Raw genomic sequence first — 20,546 nt, 5'->3', positions numbered from 1 at the left:
GACTCACCGGCCTATAGTTCCCAGGATTCTCCCTATTACCTTTTTTAAACAAGGGAACTACATTTGCCATTCTCCAGTCCTCCGGCACCTCCCCTGCAACCAAAGAGGATTCAAAGATCATAGCTGCTGCTCCAGCGATCTCTCATTTCCCACAGCAACCTGGGGTATATCACGTCTGGCCTTGGGGACTTATCAATCTTGATGTTTTTAAGAAGATCCAACACTACTTCTTCCTTAATCTCCACATTGTCCAGCACACAGGCCAGTTTTGTTTCGACCTCACCCTGATCAAGGTCCTTTTCACTTGTGAATACTGAAGCAAAGTATTAATTTAGGACCTCCTCAACCTCCTCCACCTCCAGGCCATGTTGCCTTCTTTATCCTTTAGTGGCCCCACCTTCATTCTTGTCATCCTTCTGTTCTTCACATACGCATAGAACACCTTGGGGTTTTCCTTAATCCTACATGCCAAGGCCTTCTCATGCCCCCTTCGAGCTCTCCTAAGTCCTTTCGTAAGCTCCTTCCTGGCTACCCTATATTTCTCATGAGCCCCTCCTGCTCCCTGCTTCTTAAATCTAACATATGCTTCCTTCTTCCTCTTGACGAGATGCCTCACATGTTTCGTCAGCCACAGTTCTCTTTTCCTACCATTTTTCCTTGTCTCAGTGGGACAAACCTATCCTGAACCCAGCACAAGTGGTCCCTAAACTTCCTCCACATTACTTCTTTGCTTTCACCCTTGAACATCTGTTTCCAATTTACTCTCACTAGTTCCTGCCTCATCCCTTCATAGTTAGCCCTTCCCCAGTTAAGCACTTTCCCATTTTATCTGTTTTTATCCTTTTCCATAGCTATGCTGAAGCTAAGGGAGTTGTGGTCATTCTCACCAAAATGCTCCCCCACCAAGAGGTCTGCCACCTGACCAGGTTCATTACCCAGAACTAGATCCAGTATGGCCTCTCCTCTCGTCGGCCAGTCCACATACTGTGTCAGGAATCCTTCTTGAACACACCTGACAAATTCAGCCCCCTCTATCCCCCTTGAAGTCAGGAGGTGCCAGTCATTATGAGGGAAGTTGAAATCACCCATAACTACAACCCTGTATTTCCTGCACCATTCTAAAATCTGCCTGCTTATCTGCTCCTCAGTGTCCCGAGGGCTATTTGGGGGCCTATAGACTACTCCCAGCACAGTGATTGATCCTTTCCTATATCTGACTTCCACCCACACCGACTCAGTGGACACTCCCTCTGCAGCGTCCTCCCTTTCTATAGGCGTGATACTATCCCTGACCAGTAATGCTACTCCCCCCCCTCCTTTTCTACCTGTCATTCTATTCCTTTTAAAACACCTAAACCCCGGTACCTGCATCAGCCAATCCTGCCCTTCCTCCAGCCAAGTTTCAGTGACGGCCATAATATCATAGTTCCACGTACTGATCCATGCTCTAAGTGCATCCCCTTTATTCCTAATACTCCTAGCATTGAAATAGACACATTTCAACCACTCTAACTGGCTACATTTATGTTTTGTCCCCGCCTGTCCTTCGTCACCAACTCAGAACACATAGCATCATGCCCTTGTCCTTCTACCCTAATCTCTGCACACACATTCGGATTCCCACCCCCCTGCCAAACTACAAACGTAGTTTAAACCCTCCCTAAAAGCTCTAACAAACCTGCCCGCCAGGATATTGGACCCTTTCCAGTTGATGTGCAGCCCATCCTTTTTGTACAGGTCAGACCTTCCCCAGAAGAGATCCCAATGATCCAGAAATCTGAACCCCTGCCCCCTGCACCAACCCTTCAGCCACGCATTCATCTGCCATAACTTCCTGTTCCTACCCTCTCTGTCTCATGGCACAGGCAGCAATCCCGAGATTACCACCCTTGACGTCCTGCTTTTTAACTTCTTTCCTAGCTCCCTATATTCCTTCTTCAGGACCTCATCCCTACTCCTATCTATGTCATTGGTCCCCACGTGGACTGCGACATCTGGCTGCTCACCCTCTCTCCTGAGAATACTGAGAACTCGATCCGAGATATCGCGGGCCCTGGCACCAGGGAGGCAACAGACCATCCGGGATTCTCAATCTCTCCAACAGAACCTCTTATCTGTCCCCCTAACTATCGAATCCCCTATCACTATGCTCTCCTTTTTTTCCTCCTTCCTTTCTGAGCTGAGGGTCCAGTCTCGGTGCCAGAGACGCGACCACTACAACTGTCCCTGGTAGGTCGTTCCCACCAACAGTATCCAAAACAGTATACTTATTATTGATGGGAACGGCCACAGGGGTGCTCTGCTCTTTCTGTCTATTCCCCTTCCCTCTCCTGACAGTCACCCAGTTACCTGTCTCCTGACTTTTAGGGGTGACTGTCTCCCTGAAACTCTGATTTATTACTGCCTCTGCCTCCCAAATGATCCAAAGTTCATCCAGCTCCAGCTCCCTAACTCGGTTTAACAGGAACTGCAGCTGGATGCACCTTTTGCAGGTGTAGTCATCAGAGGCAATTGTGCTGTCCCTGACTTCCCACATTTTACAGTCGGAGCACTGGACTTCCCCATCTGCTGCCTCCATTACCAACTCCTTTCTTTCTTTCTCAACCTTTTTTAAGTTTTGAATCGATAAACATCACAATGATAATGATACAAAGGGATCGGGATTACATTAATAACGGTTAACATATGCAGATACAGACTCCAAGTAACATATGCAATTTAAGCCTCCCAATCTCTTAATAACTGAACATGAAAAAGATTCGAAAAATTTTATACAAAGAAAAAGTCCCCCTACACTAAAAAAAACAAAAAAAACCAAAACAAAACAAAGGCTGGGCTGCCATGTTTCATCGGTTAAAATCATTATCTGTCATTAACTCCACTCCTCTATACACAAACAAAAAGTTATTGAAAAGGATTCGGGAAAGGTCAGCTTACATCATATGAAAATTTTGAATAAATGGCCTCCAAGTTTCTTCAAATTTAATCGAAGGATTGATAGTACCACTCCTAATTTTTTCCAAGTTTAAACATGTTATAGTTTGGGAAAACCATTGAAATGTAGTAGGGGGATTAGAATCTTTGTATTTAAATAAAATGGATCTTCTGACTATTAATGTAACAAATGCAATCAAATGGCAAGCTGAAGGGGATAAATGATCCGAGTCTATCACTGGTAATCCAAAAATTGCAGTGGTAGGATGAGGTTGTAAATCAATATGTAAAACTACTGAAATAATATCAAAAATGTCTTTCCAATATTCTTCCAAAAGAGGGCAAGACCAGAACATATGTGTCAAGGAAGCTACCTCAGAATTACAGTACATCTGTCACAGACAGGATTTGTATGGCAATAAACATGAGCTAACTTATCCTTAGACCTATGGGCCCTATGAACCACCTTAAATTGTATCAAAGCAAATGTAGCACACATTGAAGAAGTGTTAACTAGTTGGAGAATTTTCTCCCATTTCTCTATAGGTAAAGATACCTGAAGTTCTCTTTCCCATTCATTCTTAATTTTATCAGATGTACCTAGACATATATTTGTAATTAACTCATAAATAATTGCTATTAAACTCTTCTGATGGGGGCTTAAACCTAAAATTTCTTCTGTAATTTCAGTTTGATGTGATGTCGGAAAAGTAGGTAAAATAACATTCAAAAAGTTTCTAATCTGTAAATATCTGATAAAAATGTGATCTGGTCAAATTATATTTGTTAGACAACTGTTCAAAAGACATGAGACAATTATTCATGAATAAATTACAAGAACATGTTATTCCCTTCGTTTTTCCATTAAAGGAAAGCTTGATCAGTTCTGGACAGTTGGAAGAAAAAATGGATATAATAGGACTTGATAGGATAAATTTATTCAATCCAAAAAATTTAGGAAATTGAAACCATATTCGTATTGTATGTTTTGTTATTGGATTAATCGTTTGTTTATTTAGTTTAGTAAGTGCAAAGGGAAGCGAAGCCCCTAAGATAGAAGCCAATGAGAACACCTGTACAGACTCACACTCAAGGTTCACCCATCGTGGACATTGAATTTCATCCAAACCTTGTGTCCAGGATGTTAGATATCGAATATTAATTGCCCAATAATAGAATCTAAAGTTCGGCAATGCCAAACCGCCATCCTTTTTTGATTTCTGTAAGTATTTCTTACTTAACCTAGGATTTTTATTCTGCCATATATATGAAGAAATTTTAGAATCAATAATATCAAAAAAGGATTTAGAGATGAAGATTGGTACTGCCTGAATTAGATACAGAAATTTAGGTAAAATAATCATCTTAATAGCATTAATTTGACCAATCAATGATAAGGACAATGGGGACCATTTAGTAAGCAGTTGTTTAACATGATCAATTAAGGGTAAAAAGTTAACTTTATCCTTATGCTTCTTAGTAATTTAGTAATTTTAACACCCAATCATTAATATTTCAGGAAAAAAAAATCAATCACCAAATCAGATTCTTAATTATTTTCAAAAACGAACAATTGAAAATAATAAAAGAAAATAACAAAGGGAAAAAAAGGAACTTTAACATAAAAGCATGATCAACACCCATACTCCAAAACAAAGTACGAGTATTATCAAACTAAGGGCAAAATTCTTCAAACCTTAAAAGTCCAGATCTATGAAATGAGTACAGACATGAAGAAACAGTAAATTGACAGCTGAGATTGAACGTTGATCCTCAAGGAATTGATGAGTTTCGTCCACGGATTTAAACTATTTACGTGATTTATCGGGCAGGACAACCCTTAGGTGAGCTGGAAATAGCAGAGCTACTTAGAACTTTCTTTGCTAGAGCTCAGACATCACCGGTTTAAAAAGCGATCTTTCTTGCATTACCTCAGGACGAAACTTCAATAACTCCTTTCCGATGGGCAATACGGATTAAATGCTCCTTGCTATGCACATAGTGGAATCGGAGTGTAACAGGTCGAGGCTTCCACTATTTAGGAGGTTTTGCTCTTAAAGCCCGGTGAACACGATCAAGTATAAGGGGAGTAGAAAAAACTTCAGAGCTGAACACGTCCATTAAAAATTGAGAAAAGAATTTAGTAAAGTCACCAATCTCAATGTCTTCACAGAGTCCTATTATTCGCAAATTCTGTCTCCAACTGCGACTTTCCAGGTCAATAATCTTGACTTTATACTGTTCCGGTGTTTGAGTGGTCGAAGTTAATTTCTTTTCCAACAGATTCAGTCCACGATCTCTCTGTCTACCAGCTTCATTGAGTTCAGAAATTTGCCGCTGTTGTTTTTCACTCTCCCGCTTAAGTGCTCCCAGTCTACCTTCAATCTCCTTTAACAGTACTTCCAAAGTAGAAAATCTTTTATCGAATTTATCATTCAGGAGCTTCTACATAGCCTCCAAAGTGAGTTGAAGCTGTTTAGGATTACCTTCTCTCCTTCCATTTCCATTACCGGCTTCCTTGTCTTCGGCTGATGCCTTTTTCCCTCTGGTATCCATTTCCAGCAATTAAAAATCAAAGTTCAAGCATATAAAAGTGTTATAAACACTTTAATATAGATAGTAAAAGGGTGGTAAAAAGATTGAAAAATGAACGGAGCAAAGCCAAAATGCAGCTTACTCCATCTAGTGCCCCAAGAGAACTCTCCCATTACCAACTCCGAAGTTAATTAAATTAATTAAAGAAACTTACCCGGCCTTACCTGACTGGGAGTAAGCTTGTCCTCAGCCTCTGGTCGCTGAAGCCTCTCGAGCCAAAGCCTCAAAGCTCCACCCCTTCACTGGCCCACTCACTCACTGGCCGCCCTGCTTGAGCTACCCCTCTTTTTATTTGTTCGAGCTTTTCAATTTTCGATTGCCCAATCAACTGTTTTCTGCTGAGTCTGAGCTATTCAAATCTTGATTGACTTGATTACACAATCCAACTGCCAAAACCTCTCGAGCCAAAGCCTCAAAGCTCCACTCCTTCACTGGCCCACTCACTCACTGGCCACTCTGCACTGGCAGAGAACTTGGGAGAACTTAAAAAAGATAGCATACTTAAGCAATAATTCAAGACAGCTGTAGAAGAACACCTCAACGAAAATGTAACAATACCTATTTGGGACAGATTTAAATATGCTATACAGCAGTGGTCCCCAACCTCCGGGCCGCGAAGAGTGCAGCGGTAGCCAGAATGCACCCAGCGCATCTTTAAGAAAAAAAACCGAAATAAACTAGCTAATTGATTAGGTGCTGCCCGGCACGTAAATGCCAGCCCAGATTAGAGGCAATTGCCGATTGCGTCGCCTCTGATCTGGGCCGACATTTATGTGCTGGGCGGCACCTAATTAATTAGCTTGTTTATTTCAGCTTTTTTCTTAAAGATGTGCTGGGTGCATTCTGGCTACCGCTGCACCGCTGCATTCTTTGCGGCCCGGAGGTTGGGGACCACTGCTATACAACAATCAGCAGAGGAGATAATCCCAGTACAAGAAATCCAACGCACCGACAAAGGGTGGATAACCCAAGAAATTCTAGATCTGATGGAACAAAGAAGGTTAGTGAAGAATAATGAAGTACAACACAGAGAGCTAGACAGACAGACGAGACAATTGTACAATATTGCAAAGGAAAAATGCAATGACGTAGAAGGCCATATTAACAACAGCAAAGAAATGCACAAGAAAATTAAAGAAATTACTGGAATTAAGAAAACCTCCTCTACAGGATGCATAAGATCAGCAGACAGATCCATACTAACAGATCCAGATAAAGTATGTGAGAGGTGGATTCAGTATATACAGCAGCTGTTTGAGGATAATAGAGGGGAACTCCCAGATATTAAACACCCTAATTCTGGCCCACCTATTACCAAAGAAGAAATAACTAAAGCAATGAAAAGCATGAAACATGGTAAAGCCACTGGACCTGATGAAATTTCAGTGGAAACGATATAAGCTCTAGAAGATCTAGGCATAGATATTCTTTTTGAACTGTTTAATGGCATATGTGAGTCTGGTGTATTTATTTATAACTCTGCTAAAAATTCCTAGAACTATTGACTGCGAAAATTATAGAACAATCAGTGTTATGAGTCACATACTAAAGATTTTGTTGAGAATTGTTCTGAGTTGAATTAAAAATAAGTTAAGGCCAGAAACTTTTAAACTGCAATATGGGTTTATTGAGGATAGAGGAACTAGGAACACAATTTTCATACTACGAATGCTTTCAGAAAGGGCAATTGAATATCAAAATGATGTCTTTTTATGTTTTATTGATTTCACTAAAGCATTCGACAAAGTGCAACATGAAAAGTTATTTCAAATTCTCGTTAAACTAAACATTGAAGGAAGGGACCAACAACTGCTTCAAAATTTATATTGGAACCAAACAGCGGCGGTTAAAATTGATGATACTATAAGCAGTTGGACTAAAATTCAAAGAGGAGTTAGACAGGGATGCGTTGCCTCACCAGAATTGTTTAATATCTGTAGTGAAATGATTCTCAGAGAAATAGAAGACCTAGATGGGATAAAAATTGGAGGTGTTAACATCAATAATATAAGATATGCAGACAATACCACCCTAATAGCATGTGCTGCAGAAGACCTACAAATCCTTCTAGACAAAGTCGTACAAACAGGTGCAGATTTTGGTCTAACCCTCAACTGTAAAAGAACCAAATGTATGGTAATATCAAAACGGCAGGATATTCCCAACCTATGTTCCCTCCAAGCTGTGTGCGTGTGCGGGCGCACACACGTTTTTCAACCAGCACACAAAGGAAATGTGCGCACAAAAAGTTAGTTACCTAAAATAATGTAGTAATTAATAATTATACTTATTGAAAATAATCTTTTAGCTAAATGTTTCTGTTAACTAGTTAGTCGGTTTTTCGAATACCACAATGCACGTCACTAATTTACGTCACCTCACCTTTCCTGTTCCAGTTTGTACAGCTGCATCACGGCGGCAGCAATCTTTAGCAGACAGTTTACAAAGATCTGTTTCAAATCCTGTAGATAGCTTACTAAGTTTTTATTGATAAAGATCAGTCAAGTGACCCTGTGGCTAAATACTGTCACAAGAAATTGATAAACATCACATAAAATGTAGCTTTACAGGCTTTAAGTGATGCCTTTGATGAACTGGCTGTACTGGGCAAGATTCTGCAAAAGAGTGGCCTGACACCGATTGATTCACTTCATTTTACGCAAGGCAAAATTAACAAGATAAGAAAGCAGTACCTGGGGGACAATGTTTCGTGGAGTGACAAAGTTAAAGTTTTGCTAAGCTAACAACGTGAAGAAAACGTCACAGTAGATACAAGTTCGCTGCTGACTTTTATAAATAGTCTTTGAGTTCATTTAGAAGAAAGGTTTCCTGAAGGAGTACAAGAATGGTCAGCTTTTGATTTCTCCGCAATTGCAGATTGTGACTTCACATTTGGCGATAAACAAGTTAGTGCCTTATGTCTAAAATATCATGATTTTCTAGCTGAAGATACTGTAATAGTTTAATGATTTCAAATTTTCTGTGCAAGGAAAAATTAAATCCAAACTGATTTCAAACTTTGCTTAAATGGTGGCATTTGTACTTTAAAATGAACAGTTTTACGACCTTGCACAGTTGATGGACATTGGGGGAACCTCTCTTGTGTCTAGTACGGACTGTGAGTGAGGTTTTCGCCTAATGAATCAACTCAAAAACAAGCTGAGAAACCATTTAGGTGAATGTTATTTGGATATGTTAATGAGAATCAAAAGCTATCAATTGGATTGAAGTTCTATTAGTCTAGACAGAGTTTACAAAGAATGGGTAAATGCCAAAGACAGGAGAGAGAGAAAATAACTGAGTGACTTAAATATGTATGTTATTTCGTTGTTATTCCGTGCAGTTTTATGTCAAATATTTTGTAAACCTATATAAGCTGTGCAATGTGTGCATTCAGTATGCACATACTTTTGTCACAGGAAAAAAATTTGCACAACATAAGATTTTTGCGCACACTGACTACAAAAAATTAGAGGAAACATTGCTCCCAACTGCCAATTGTACATCGGTAACCAAGAGATTGAACAAAGTCTTTATTCAAGCTTTAATTACCTTGGTAGCTTTATATCACAAGATACTAGAAGTAAAGTAGAAAGGAAAAGAAGAATTGCCATTGCCAAAACCAACTTCCAAAAAATAAAACCCATTTTTACCAATGGACACATTTCTATGACAACAAGACTTAGGCTACTAAAATGTTACATCTGGTCAATCTTGCTGTATGCTTCCAAAACATGGACTATAACACCAGAACTCTAAAGAAACTTAGCAGCAACAGAAATGTGGTTTCTTAGAAGAATTCTGAAAATATCATAGGGTAACTAATGAGACAGTACTCCAATGTGCCCACACAAAAAGATCTTTAATGAGAACATTAAATGAGAGGAAACTTAATGAGAGGGCCATGTCATCAGAAAGGAAGAAATAAAATGCCTTACATTACAAGGCCGTATGCCTGGGAAACACGGAAGAAGAAGGCAAAGAAGAAAATATATGGATACTGTGAAAGAACTAACAGATCATTGATGCTGCGAGGGATCGTTCAATGTGGAGAGCCATGATTGCCCAAGCGTGTAACACGCAAGGCACATGAAGAAGAAGATCAGAAAGCAAGTTTTTGCAGAGCAGTGACTCATAGTTTGGGTGGGTTGGCGGAGGCAGGTTGGATATGATGATGGTCTGACTAGTGGGCAATGTAACCTCACTTCATCTAAGCTACTTTCTCAACAGTTCTACTGCTCTTTCTGTTGATCCTTTGTGCTAATTTATTCTGTGTTCTATTACCTTTATCTGATGATACTTTATCAAGTGAGTACTTTGTTTTTGCGCTAGTCTAGTCATTTCCCTTGGTCACTTCAAACAGACATGCTGAGCCCCCGAGTTCCACCCTTCAGTGTGGTAGCAACCTTGCTGATTAACTCTGACCAATGCTGCCTCAGTTATCAGCAAAATTTCTTTAGCTGTGTACAGTTTCTCCCCAGGTTATGAACATCCAACTTATGTACAGTCCATATATTTGAATGAGTGTTCAGGAGATTGGTGGGATAGATTTGCCAGCTGCTGTGGAGTTGTAGGCATATTCTGCTGTGTGTAAACTCAGTTTGTGGCAATCTGATTGCATATTGCAGAGAAATCTGAATGCTGAGTTGGAACACCCTAATTTAACAACACATTGGCCTTGACTGGCTTATGTTTTTATTTAAATATATTGCCACTCATCCGTATTTACAACTTCCAAAGTGTTGCAGGTACAAACTGTTCTCAGGAACAGACCCTTATAGTAATCTAAGTAGCATCTGTACATCAGCTCTCTGCTCATGCAAGACATTACTTGGCTGCTGAATTCCATCTGACATTAGGCTGGAGATACCCTTTATTTTTCTGTTAAAACTCCCAGAATCTTTTTGTATACTATTCAACATAGGTTTCTTCTTTGTTTCTGTGGCTTGATTTTACACCAAGGAATCAGCCTCACTTGCAGTGTAAACTCCAACAGTCCTGATTTTTAAAAAAATTTATATATATATTGAATCATCCGGTCTCCCCCCTCTCCTTCCTTTCCCCTCATCCCCTCCACCAACTTCTCCATATGAGTGTGTATATACATATAAATATATAAAAAACACACACAAAATGACGATGGCCCACATGAACTCTGGGCTGCAGGGTCTATTTCCTTGCTGTATGCCTCTATGATTCTGACAAAGCTCAGTACTACCCAAAACCAAATCTATCTGTTGATAGAGCTTTAGGTTTTTGAATTAGTTACTGGCAGATCACATCATTTTTATGTCCACTGCATTTATTTGCCAATCAAAATAACCCGGTGCATATTAATACCAGCCTATGAAACCAGCATGCTGCCCTTTGAAGTATCACTCTTCATCTATAATGTCTGGTGAACACATTGTAAAATATAGGCCACCCACCAATGTGGCTTTACAGGAGCATTTCAAGGCTTTTGTGTATGATGTATCTGACACATGTTGTCCAACACATGTGGCAAGCCTCAAACAATCAAAAATAGCATCTTTCATATGATAACAGGTCCCAAACTGCTCACATAAGAATCAAGAGCATACATTTAAGAAGGGAGAGATTTAATAGGAACTTGAGGGGCAAATTTTTTTACACAATGAGTAAAAGGTATGTATGTGAAGTGAGTTGCAAGAGTCATAGAGAAGTACAGCACAGAAACAGGCCCTTCAGCCCATCCAGTCCATGCCAAAATCATTTAAGCAGCCTACTCCATCGATCTGCGCCAGGACCGTAGTCCTCCATATCCCTACTATCCATGAACCTCTCCAAACTTCTCTTCAAAGTTAAAATTAAGCTTGCATGCACCACATACTGGCAACTCATTCCACACAAGTTAAAAGTTCCCCTTAAACTTTTCACTTTTCACCTTAACCCATGACCTCTGGTTGTAGTCCCACCCAACCTCAGTGGAAAAAGCCTGCTTACATTTGACCTATCATTTACATTCTAAATAATAAAATCCTAATCTATTCAGTCTTTCCTTATAACTCAAGTCCCCCAGACCCGGCAACAACTTTGTAAATTTTCTCAACACTCTCTCAACCTTGTTTACATCTTTCCTGTAGGTAGGTCACCAAACTGCACACAATGTTCCAATTAGGCCTCACCAATGTCTTATACAATTTCAACATAATATCCCATCTCCTGTCACAAACAAGAGAAAATGTGAAGATGCTAGAAATCTGAGCAACACACACAAAAACATGGAGGAATTCAGCAGTTTTTTCTCCAGTCCTGCCGAAGAGTTTCAGCCTGACACATCGACTGTACAGTTTTTTCCATAGATGCTGCCTGGCCTGCTGATTTCCTCCAGCATTTTGTGTGTGTTGATCCCATCTCCTTTACTCAATACATTGATTTATGAAAGCCAATGTGCCAAAAGTTTTCTTTTTTGACCCATCTACCTGTGATGCCACTTTCAACTAATTATGGACCTGTATTCCCAGATCCCTTTGATTTACCACACTCCTCAGTGCCCTAGCATTCACTGTGGAAGACCTACTCTGGTAAAACACTGTAAAACCTTGCACTAATAAATTCCATCTGCCATTTTTCACCCCATTTTTCCAGCTGATGCAAATCCCTCTGCAAGCCATGACAGCCTTCCTCATTGTTAACTACACCCCCAATCTAGGTGTCATCAGATTTGCTGATCCAGTTAACCACATTATCATTCAGATCATTGATATAGATGACAAACAACAAAGGACCCAGCACCGATCTCTGTGGCACAGCACTAGTCACAGGCCTCCAGTTAGAGAGGCAATCTTCTGTTACCACTCTCTAGTTCTCCCACAAAGCCAATGTCTAATCCAATTTGCTATCTCATCCTGAATGCCAAGTGTCTGAACTTTCTTGACTAGCACTCGGGACCTTGTCAAATGCTTTACTAACGTCCATGTTGACAACATCCACTGCCTTGTCTTCATCCACTTTCCTGGTAACTTCCTTTAAGATTGGTTATACGTGACCTACCACTCGCAAAGCCATGTTGACTATCCTTAATCAGTCCATGTCTATCCAAATACTTATATGTCTGGTCCCTTAGAATACCTTCCAATAACTTTCCCACAACTAATGTCATACTCACTGGCCTATAATTTCCTGGTTTATGTTTACACCCATTTTTAAACAGCAGAACAGCATTGGCTATCATCCAATCCTCCAGTACCTCTCCTGTCACAAAGGATGTTTTAGATATCTATTCAAGGGTCCCAGCAATTCCTGCACTTGCCTCCCGTAGGGTCCAAGGAAACACATTGTCAGGTCAAAAAAAAACACAAACAACAGGAATTCTGCAGATGCTGGAAATTCAAGCAACACACATAAAAGTTGCTGGTGAATGCAGCAGGCCAGGCAGCATCTCTAGGAAGAGGTGCAGTTGACGTTTCAGGCTGAGACCCTTCATCAGGACTAACTGAAGAAAGAGTGAGTAAGGGATTTGAAATTGTCAGGTCCTAGGGATTTATCCACCCTGATATGCTGCCGGGTAGCAAATACCTCCTCCTCTATCATCTGTGCAAGGTCCATGAAATTGATGCTGCTTTGCCTCACTTCTATAGATTCCGTATCCATCTCCTGAGTAAATACAGATTCAAAGAATTCATTTAAGATCTCCCCTATCCATTTTGGCTTCACGTATGGATTACCATTCTGGTCTTCCAGATCAGGGGTCCCCAACCTTTTTTGCACTGCAGACCGGTTTAATATTGACAATATTCTTGTGGACCGACTGACCAGCGTGGCAGGGGGTGTCCAAGTAGGGTTAAACGCACCTCAACATGTCTTTTACAGTTAAGGTTGCCAACTTTCTCACTCCCAAATAAGGAACAAAAGTAGCAGTCAAATCCCGGGACACTTTACCGCAGGAAAGACTACCATGACCATGAAGCCTTGCGCGGGCACCTGTGTGTGCATGTGTGACGTGCGCATGTGATGTGCGCATGCGCGTACGTGCCGATTTCACCCCCCCCAAATCGGTTTTGCCTTCATCTTCCTGACTATACTGTACATACATTGTTTCTACTTTATATAGGCTGTGTACTTATCATATCATTCCTGCATTTACTATTTTTATTTATTTTTATTTTTATTTATTTTCAGTTTTATGTGTTATTTGGTATGATTTGTTAGGTTATTTTTTGGGTCTGGGAACACTCAAAAAATTTTCCCATATAAATTAATGGTAATTGTTTCTTTGCTTCATGCCATTTCGGCACAAAAGGTTTCATAGGAACGCTCTACCTTAGCCGGGGAAATACGGACAAACCAATTTAGCCCAATACACGGGATGTCCCGGCAAATACGGGATGTCCCACAAATACAGGACAGTTGGTAACCCTATGTTCAAGTTCAATAGTGCGTGACAGGGGATGAGGAAAGGTGCAGCTGACTCATATCGTTCCCTCACGGCCCGGTAGCACATGCTTTGCGGCCCAGTAGTTGGGGACGGCTGTTCCAGAGGACCAATTTTGCCCTGCAATCCTTTTGCTCTTAACATATCTGCAGAATCCCTCAGGATTCTCCTTTACCTTGTCTGCTAGGATAACTTCATGCCTTATTTTAGCCCTGTTGATTTCTTTCTTAAGTAACAAACACAAAATGTTGGAGGAACTCAGCAGGCTAGGCAGCATCTATGGAAAAGAGTACAGTCGACATCTCGGGCAGAGACCCTTCATCAGGACTGAAGGGTCCTGGCCTATAAGTGTTCTCTTGCTTTACTTGTACTCCATAAGCATATTATTGTTCCTACTTGCCTATAACTGCTGTGCCCCTCCTTTTTTCTCTTAACCAGGGCTTCAATATCTCTTGAAAGCCAATGTTTTCTACACTTTTATCTTGATCTTTTATTCTGACAGGCTCTCAAAATTCAAAATTCATTTTTGAAGGCCTCCCACTTTTCAAATATACCTTTGCCTCACTAGTTGAGTTCTCCAGTCTGTCCTGATGGAGCACTGCATTATATTTTCCCTGACCACTGATGCCAGCCCTCCTCCTTTAATCCCTCATGCTCTGTCACGTATGAAACAATGGAACCCCAGTATAATGAGCTGCCAGTCCTGCCGTCATGCAACCAAGCCCCATCATAATTCCAGGTGTTGATTCATGCCCTGTCCTCATTCGCCTTTCCTCCGACACTTCTTGCATGAAATAAACACGGCTCAGGACACTAGTCGCACCATGACCTGACAAAGGGTCTCGGCCCGAAACGTCGACTCTACCTCTTCCTAGAGATGCTGCCTGGCCTGCTGCGTTCACCAGCAACTTTTATGTGTGTTGCTTGAAATCCCAGCACCTGCAGATTTCCTCGTGTTTGCGTAATCCTCCTAGTACTGGCCTTACTGGCACGTGGCAAGGGTAGCAGTCTGAAAATCACAACCCTGTAGGCCCTGCCCTTTAACTGAGCACTTAACTCTCGGAACTCCCCATGCAGAACCTCGTTACTTGTCCAACCCATGTTATTATTTCCTACATGGACCACAACCTCTGCCTGTTCACCCTCCCGGAAGAATGCTGAGGATTCGATCCGAGATGAGCCAGACTCTGTCACCCAGGAGACAACATACCATCGGGAAATCTCGTTCTCACCCACAACTTCCTGTCCATTCCCCTACCAACAAATCTCCTAACCCCACAGCGCGCCTCTTCTCCCCCCTTCCCTTTGGAGTCACAGAGCCAGATTCAGTGCCAGAGACCCAACCATTGTGATATTCCTCTGTTAGGTTATCCCTCCCCCAGCAGTACCCATAGTGGTATACCTGTTGTTCAGGGGGATTTATTTGCAGAGGAAGTATTTGACACAAGTACAATAACAATTTTTAAAAGACGGTTGGACAGGTGCATGGATTGGAAAGGTTCTGAGCCAAACAATAACAAATGGGCCTAGCTTTAATGGGTCATCGTTGCTGGCATAGGCCATTTGAGCCAAAGGGCCTGTTTCTGTGCTGTATAACTGTAAGAACTCTATGAAGAAGTCTTACCAGATGTTCCAGTGAGCAAGGTTAGGATAGGGGGCTAACGAATGGGCTAAAGATTCACATAGAAGAGCAATTCTATATCCTTATTAACTCTTTATTCTATTCTTTGTAATTGTTGAATGTTTTTGTGGCATGTTGCACCAACACACCACAGCAAATTCCTGATATTTGTAAATCTGTATGGCAAATAAAGTTGATTCTTGATCCTTGACGTGGTAGGATTGAAGTATGTGAAGAGGCAGAGGAGCTCAAAGGAAATATTTTCAGAAATTAGGCATACAGGTAGTGAAGGGGAGCAACTGTAAAGGATGGAAGATCTTTAAGAGGTCAAATATGAAAGAACATCATGATTGCGGTAGGTTGTTCATGCCAGAGGAGGTTACAGATCTAGGCAGTGTAGTGAATTGAAAAAACTAATAGTTTCAGCTTAACCACTTCCAGCTGCAGATATTTAAGATGAACATCCTTGTGACTGTGGTTAACTGAGGCTAGCTTAGTGGAATTATTAGTGATGTAGAGAATGGAAAGTTCCTGTCTATAGCATTGTTCTTTCCTCCTTTTTGTCATGAGTTGTGCTGTGTTGGTTAACTGCTTCACATATCCCATTTCCAAGAGGAAGCTCATTGTTGGTTTCACCTTCGCAGACCTCAAAGGAGGACTTGCTGCAGGCCGACTTTGAAGGGGCTTTAAAGTTCTTCCGTGTCCAGTTGCCAAAGCGCTACAGAGCCGAGGAAAATGCCAGGAGATTAATGGAGCAAGCCTGCAATATAAAGGTAAGCCAACAAGTAGCTGGGGTGTGGAAAAAAGAACGTAACTGGTCAAATCTGGATTTAATGCTCAATACATGACTCTGACCTGCTGTGAGGACAAGTTGATTGGTTCAGTAGGTGCAGTTAATCAGAAGAAATCCAGCTCAGTCTCAGATTTGTATACAGCAAGTACAAACACCGAAGCAATAGTTATGTCTGTCTGTAGGCTCAAAGTAGTTTAATTAACACCATTTGCTACAAGATAAGTGAGGAAAGCAATCTGGCCCACTGTGGTTGATCCATCTAAAATTTTTAAAAAAACCTTAACAATCATTTCTCAAGGAGCTGCTGCTACTGGGGGGAGGGGGAAGAAATACATATACTGTATATATAGTCCACACCACAGAAGATAAGGCTCCCGAAATGCTCCAGTGGTAGGGGTTTTCCTGGCCTGAAGTCTGTAAACTCGCTGATGGAGCTTAATTGTTGTGATAACTTAATACTGTATTTACAGCAGGCAATCTAGGGAGAGTTTAGGCTTGTGTCTAGCAGGCTCTCAGTTACATTCAAGAATTCTTTTTTCATAAGTAACCTCAGTTACACTATCAGAAATATTGTGTACTGTATTCTGATGGGTCTAAAGTTTATTCATCACCACATCTTAAATGTTTCTTAAATGCATCTATTTTAATGCTAGGAGCATTGTAAGAAAGGTGGATGAGCTTAGAGCATTGATTGACACCTGGAAATATGATGTTGTAGCTATTAGTGAAACATGGTTGCAGGAGGGGTGTGATTGGCAACTAAATATTCCTGGATTTCGTTGCTTCAGGTGTGATAGAATCGGAGGGGCAAGAGGAGGAGGTGTTGCATTGCTTGTCAGAGAAAATATTACAGCGGTGCTTTGGCAGGATAGATTAGAGGGCTTGTCTAGGGGGGTTATTTGGGTGGGATTGAGGAATGGGAAAGGTGTAGTAACACTTATAGGGGTGTATTATAGACCACCTAATGGGGAGCGAGAATTGGAGGAGCAAATTTGTAAGAAGATAGCAGATATTTGTAGTAAGCACAAGGTTGTGATTGTGGGAGATTTTAATTTTCCACACACAGACTGGGAAGCCCATTCTGTAAAAGGACTGGATAGTTTGGAGTTTGTAAAATGTATGCAGGATAGTTTTTTGCAGCAATACATAGAGGTACCAACTAGAGAAGGGGCAGTGTTGGATCTTCTGTTAGGGAATGAGATAGGTCAGGTGATGGAGGTATGTGTTGGGGAGCACTTCGGGTCCAGTGATCACAATGCCATTAGATTCAGTATAATTATGGAGAAGGATAGGACTGGACCCAGGGTTGAGATTTTTGATTGGAGAAAAGCTAACTTTGAGGAGATGCGAAAGGATTTAGAAGGAGTGGATTGGGACAATTTGTTTTATGGGAAGGATGTAATAGAGGAATGGAGGTCATTTAAAGGTGAAATTGGAGGGTACAGAATCTTTATGTTCTTGTTAGGTTGAAAGGAAAGGTTAAAAGTTTGAGAGGGCCATGGTTTTCAAGGGATATTGGAAACTTGGTTCTGAAAAAGAGAGAGATCTACAATAAATATAGGATGCATGGAGTAAATAAGGTGCTCGAGGAATATAAAGAATGTAAAAAGAATCTTAAAGAAATTAGAAAAGCTAAAAGAAGATGAGGTTGCTTTGTCAAGTAAAGTGAAAATAAATCCAAAGGGTTTCTACAATTATATTAATATCAAAAGGATAGTGAGGGATAAAATTGGTCCCTTAGAGAATCAGAGTGGACAGCTATGCGTGGAGCCAAAAGAGATGGGGGAGATTTTGAACAATTTCTTTTCTTCGGTATTCACTAAGGAGAAGGATATTGAATTGTGTAAGGGAAACAAGTAGGGTAGTTATGGAAACTATGGTGATTAAAGGAGAGGAAGTATTGGCGCTTTTAAGGAATATAAAAGTGGATAAATCTCCGGGTCCTGACAGGATAGTCCCTAGGACCTTGAGGGAAGTTAGTGTGGAAATAGCAAGGGCTCTGACAGAAATATTTCAAATATCATTAGAAACGGGGATGGTGCCGGAGGATTGGCGTATTGCTCACGTGGTTCCATTGTTTAAAAAGGGTTCTAACAGTAAACCTAGTAATTATCAGCCTGTAAGTTTGACGTCAGTGGTGGGTAAATTAATAGAAAGTATTCTTAGAGATGGTATATATAGTTATCTGGATAGACAGGGCCTGATTAGGAACAGTCAACATGAATTTGTGCGTAGCAGGTCATGTTTGACAAATCTTATTGAATTTTTTGAAGAGGTTACTAGGAAAGTTGACGAGGGTAAAGTGGTGGATGTTGTCTATATGGACTTCAGTAAGGCCTTTGACAAGGTTCCACACGGAAGGTTAGTTAGGAAGGTTCAATCGTTAGGCATTAATATTGAAGTAGTAAAATGGATTCAACAGTGGCTGGATGGGAGACGCCAGAGAGTAGTGGTGGATAACTGCTTGTCAGTTTGGAGGCCAGTGACTAGTGGTGTGCCTCAGAGATCTGTACTGGATCCAATGTTGTTTGTCATATACATTAATGATCTGGATGATGGGGTGGTAAATTGGATAAGTAAGTATGCAGATGATACTAAGATAGGTGGTGTTGTGGATAATGAAGTAGGTTTTCAAAGCTTGCAGAGAGATTTGGGCCAGTTAGAAGAGTGGGCTGAAAGATGGCAGATGGAGTTTAATGCTGATAAGTATGAAGGTGCTACATTTTGGTAGGACTAATCAAAATAGGACATACATGGTAAATGGTAGGGCAATGAGGAATGCAGTAGAACAGAGGGATCTAGGAATAATGGTGCATAGTTCACTGAAGGTGGAAGCTCATGTGAATAGGGTGGTGAAGAAAGCTTTTGGTATGCTGGCCTTTATAAATCAGAGCATTGAGTACAGTAGTTGGGATGTAATGTTAAAATTGTACAAGGCTAAAGGCCAAATTTGGAGTATTGTGTACAGTTCTGGTCACCGAATTATTGGAAAGATGTCAACAAAATAGAAAGAGTACAGAGGAGATTTGCTGGAATGTTACCTGGGTTTCGGCACCTAAGTTACAGAGAAAGGTCGAACAAGTTAGGTCTTTATTCTTTGGAGCGTAGAAGGTTGAAGGGGGACTTGACAGAGGTATTTAAAATTATGAGGGGGATAGATAGAGTTGATGTGGATAGGCTTTTTCCATTGAGAGTAGAGGGGATTCAAACAAGAGGACATGAGTTGAGAGTTAAAGGGCAAAAGTTTAGGGTAACATGAGGGGGAACTTCTTTACTCATAGAGTGGTAGCCTTGTGGAACGAGCTTCCAGTAGAAGTGGTAGAGGCAGGTTCAATTTTGTCATTTAAAAAAAATTGGATAGGTATATGGGCAGGAAAGGAATGGAGGGTTATGGGCTGAGTGCAGGTAGATGGGACTAGGCGAGAATAAGCGTTCGGCACGGACTAGAAGGGCCGAGATGGCACATTTCCGTGCTGTAATTGTTAAACTATGGTTATGTTATATCTACAGTCCTTGTTCTTGAGGTATGCTTATCTATTGTCTATGCTGCTGAGGCCACCATTGGTCAGAGTTGACCATGGATATTACGTCCTGGCTGTCTAGATATGGAAGCCAGGGCAGTACAGTATGGAGAGCAAGCTTTTATCTAAGTAGCAAGCTTCCCTTCGCCATACATCTGGTGAACCAAAAGGAATGGCAAAGGTTGATACATTTTGGCACCAGCAGCATAGCAGGAGTTGCCAGTCAATGTGGATCTCAATGTAAGACAGCATTAGGGACTCCAGCTGCAGAATTTTCCCTTGGGGTTTACTCCTGAAGCCTTCCCCATCAGTGGATATAGCCGTAAGGCAGCGGAGGTTTGAGATCAGAGTTCTCCTCCAAGGTGAGCAGCCAGCCATGGCTGACGAGACCCATCTGCCCAAAGCAACTGGTTTAAAGACACCAGTAAACCACCTCGGACCCTTCTGTCAGTAGAAATAGTTCTGCCAGAATTAGCAGCTACACCACATGTGAAGAGCAGAAGCTGGACTTGATTGTCAGAGCCTATTTGAGTTGCATGCCTTTGGGAGCATTTAATAGGTTGTGGGAGCTTGTCCCCGTTACCACCCCTGGCTATAACACCCTTAAGGAACCAAATAATGTATCTGCTGTTTAACTATTGTACTCTTCCTGAAGTCTCTATCTACTCTCCACCTTTCCATCGGGCA

General features: G+C 41.1%; 1 protein-coding gene across 8 annotated transcripts in view; it reads left to right on the top strand.

The window, feature by feature from the left end:
* The window catches only part of LOC140206146 (rab GTPase-activating protein 1-like), a 568,372-nt gene that overhangs the window by 458,828 nt on the left and 88,998 nt on the right, over window positions 1–20,546 (top strand). For 7 of the 8 annotated variants that reach the window (XM_072274372.1, XM_072274373.1, XM_072274374.1 and 4 more), the window contains one exon: window positions 16,190–16,318. In XM_072274372.1, coding sequence (XP_072130473.1) covers window positions 16,190–16,318 — 129 coding nt within the window. Of the gene's footprint in view, window positions 1–8,329; window positions 8,436–16,189; window positions 16,319–20,546 lie in introns of those variants that run through there. The other variant, XM_072274381.1, reaches the window with a different exon arrangement.

This window comes from Mobula birostris, chromosome 12, assembly GCF_030028105.1.
Source record: "Mobula birostris isolate sMobBir1 chromosome 12, sMobBir1.hap1, whole genome shotgun sequence".
Classification (NCBI taxonomy): domain Eukaryota; kingdom Metazoa; phylum Chordata; class Chondrichthyes; order Myliobatiformes; family Myliobatidae; genus Mobula; species Mobula birostris.
The sequence above is the reverse complement of the archived record's forward strand: the minus strand, read 5'-3'. Positions and strand labels throughout refer to the sequence as shown.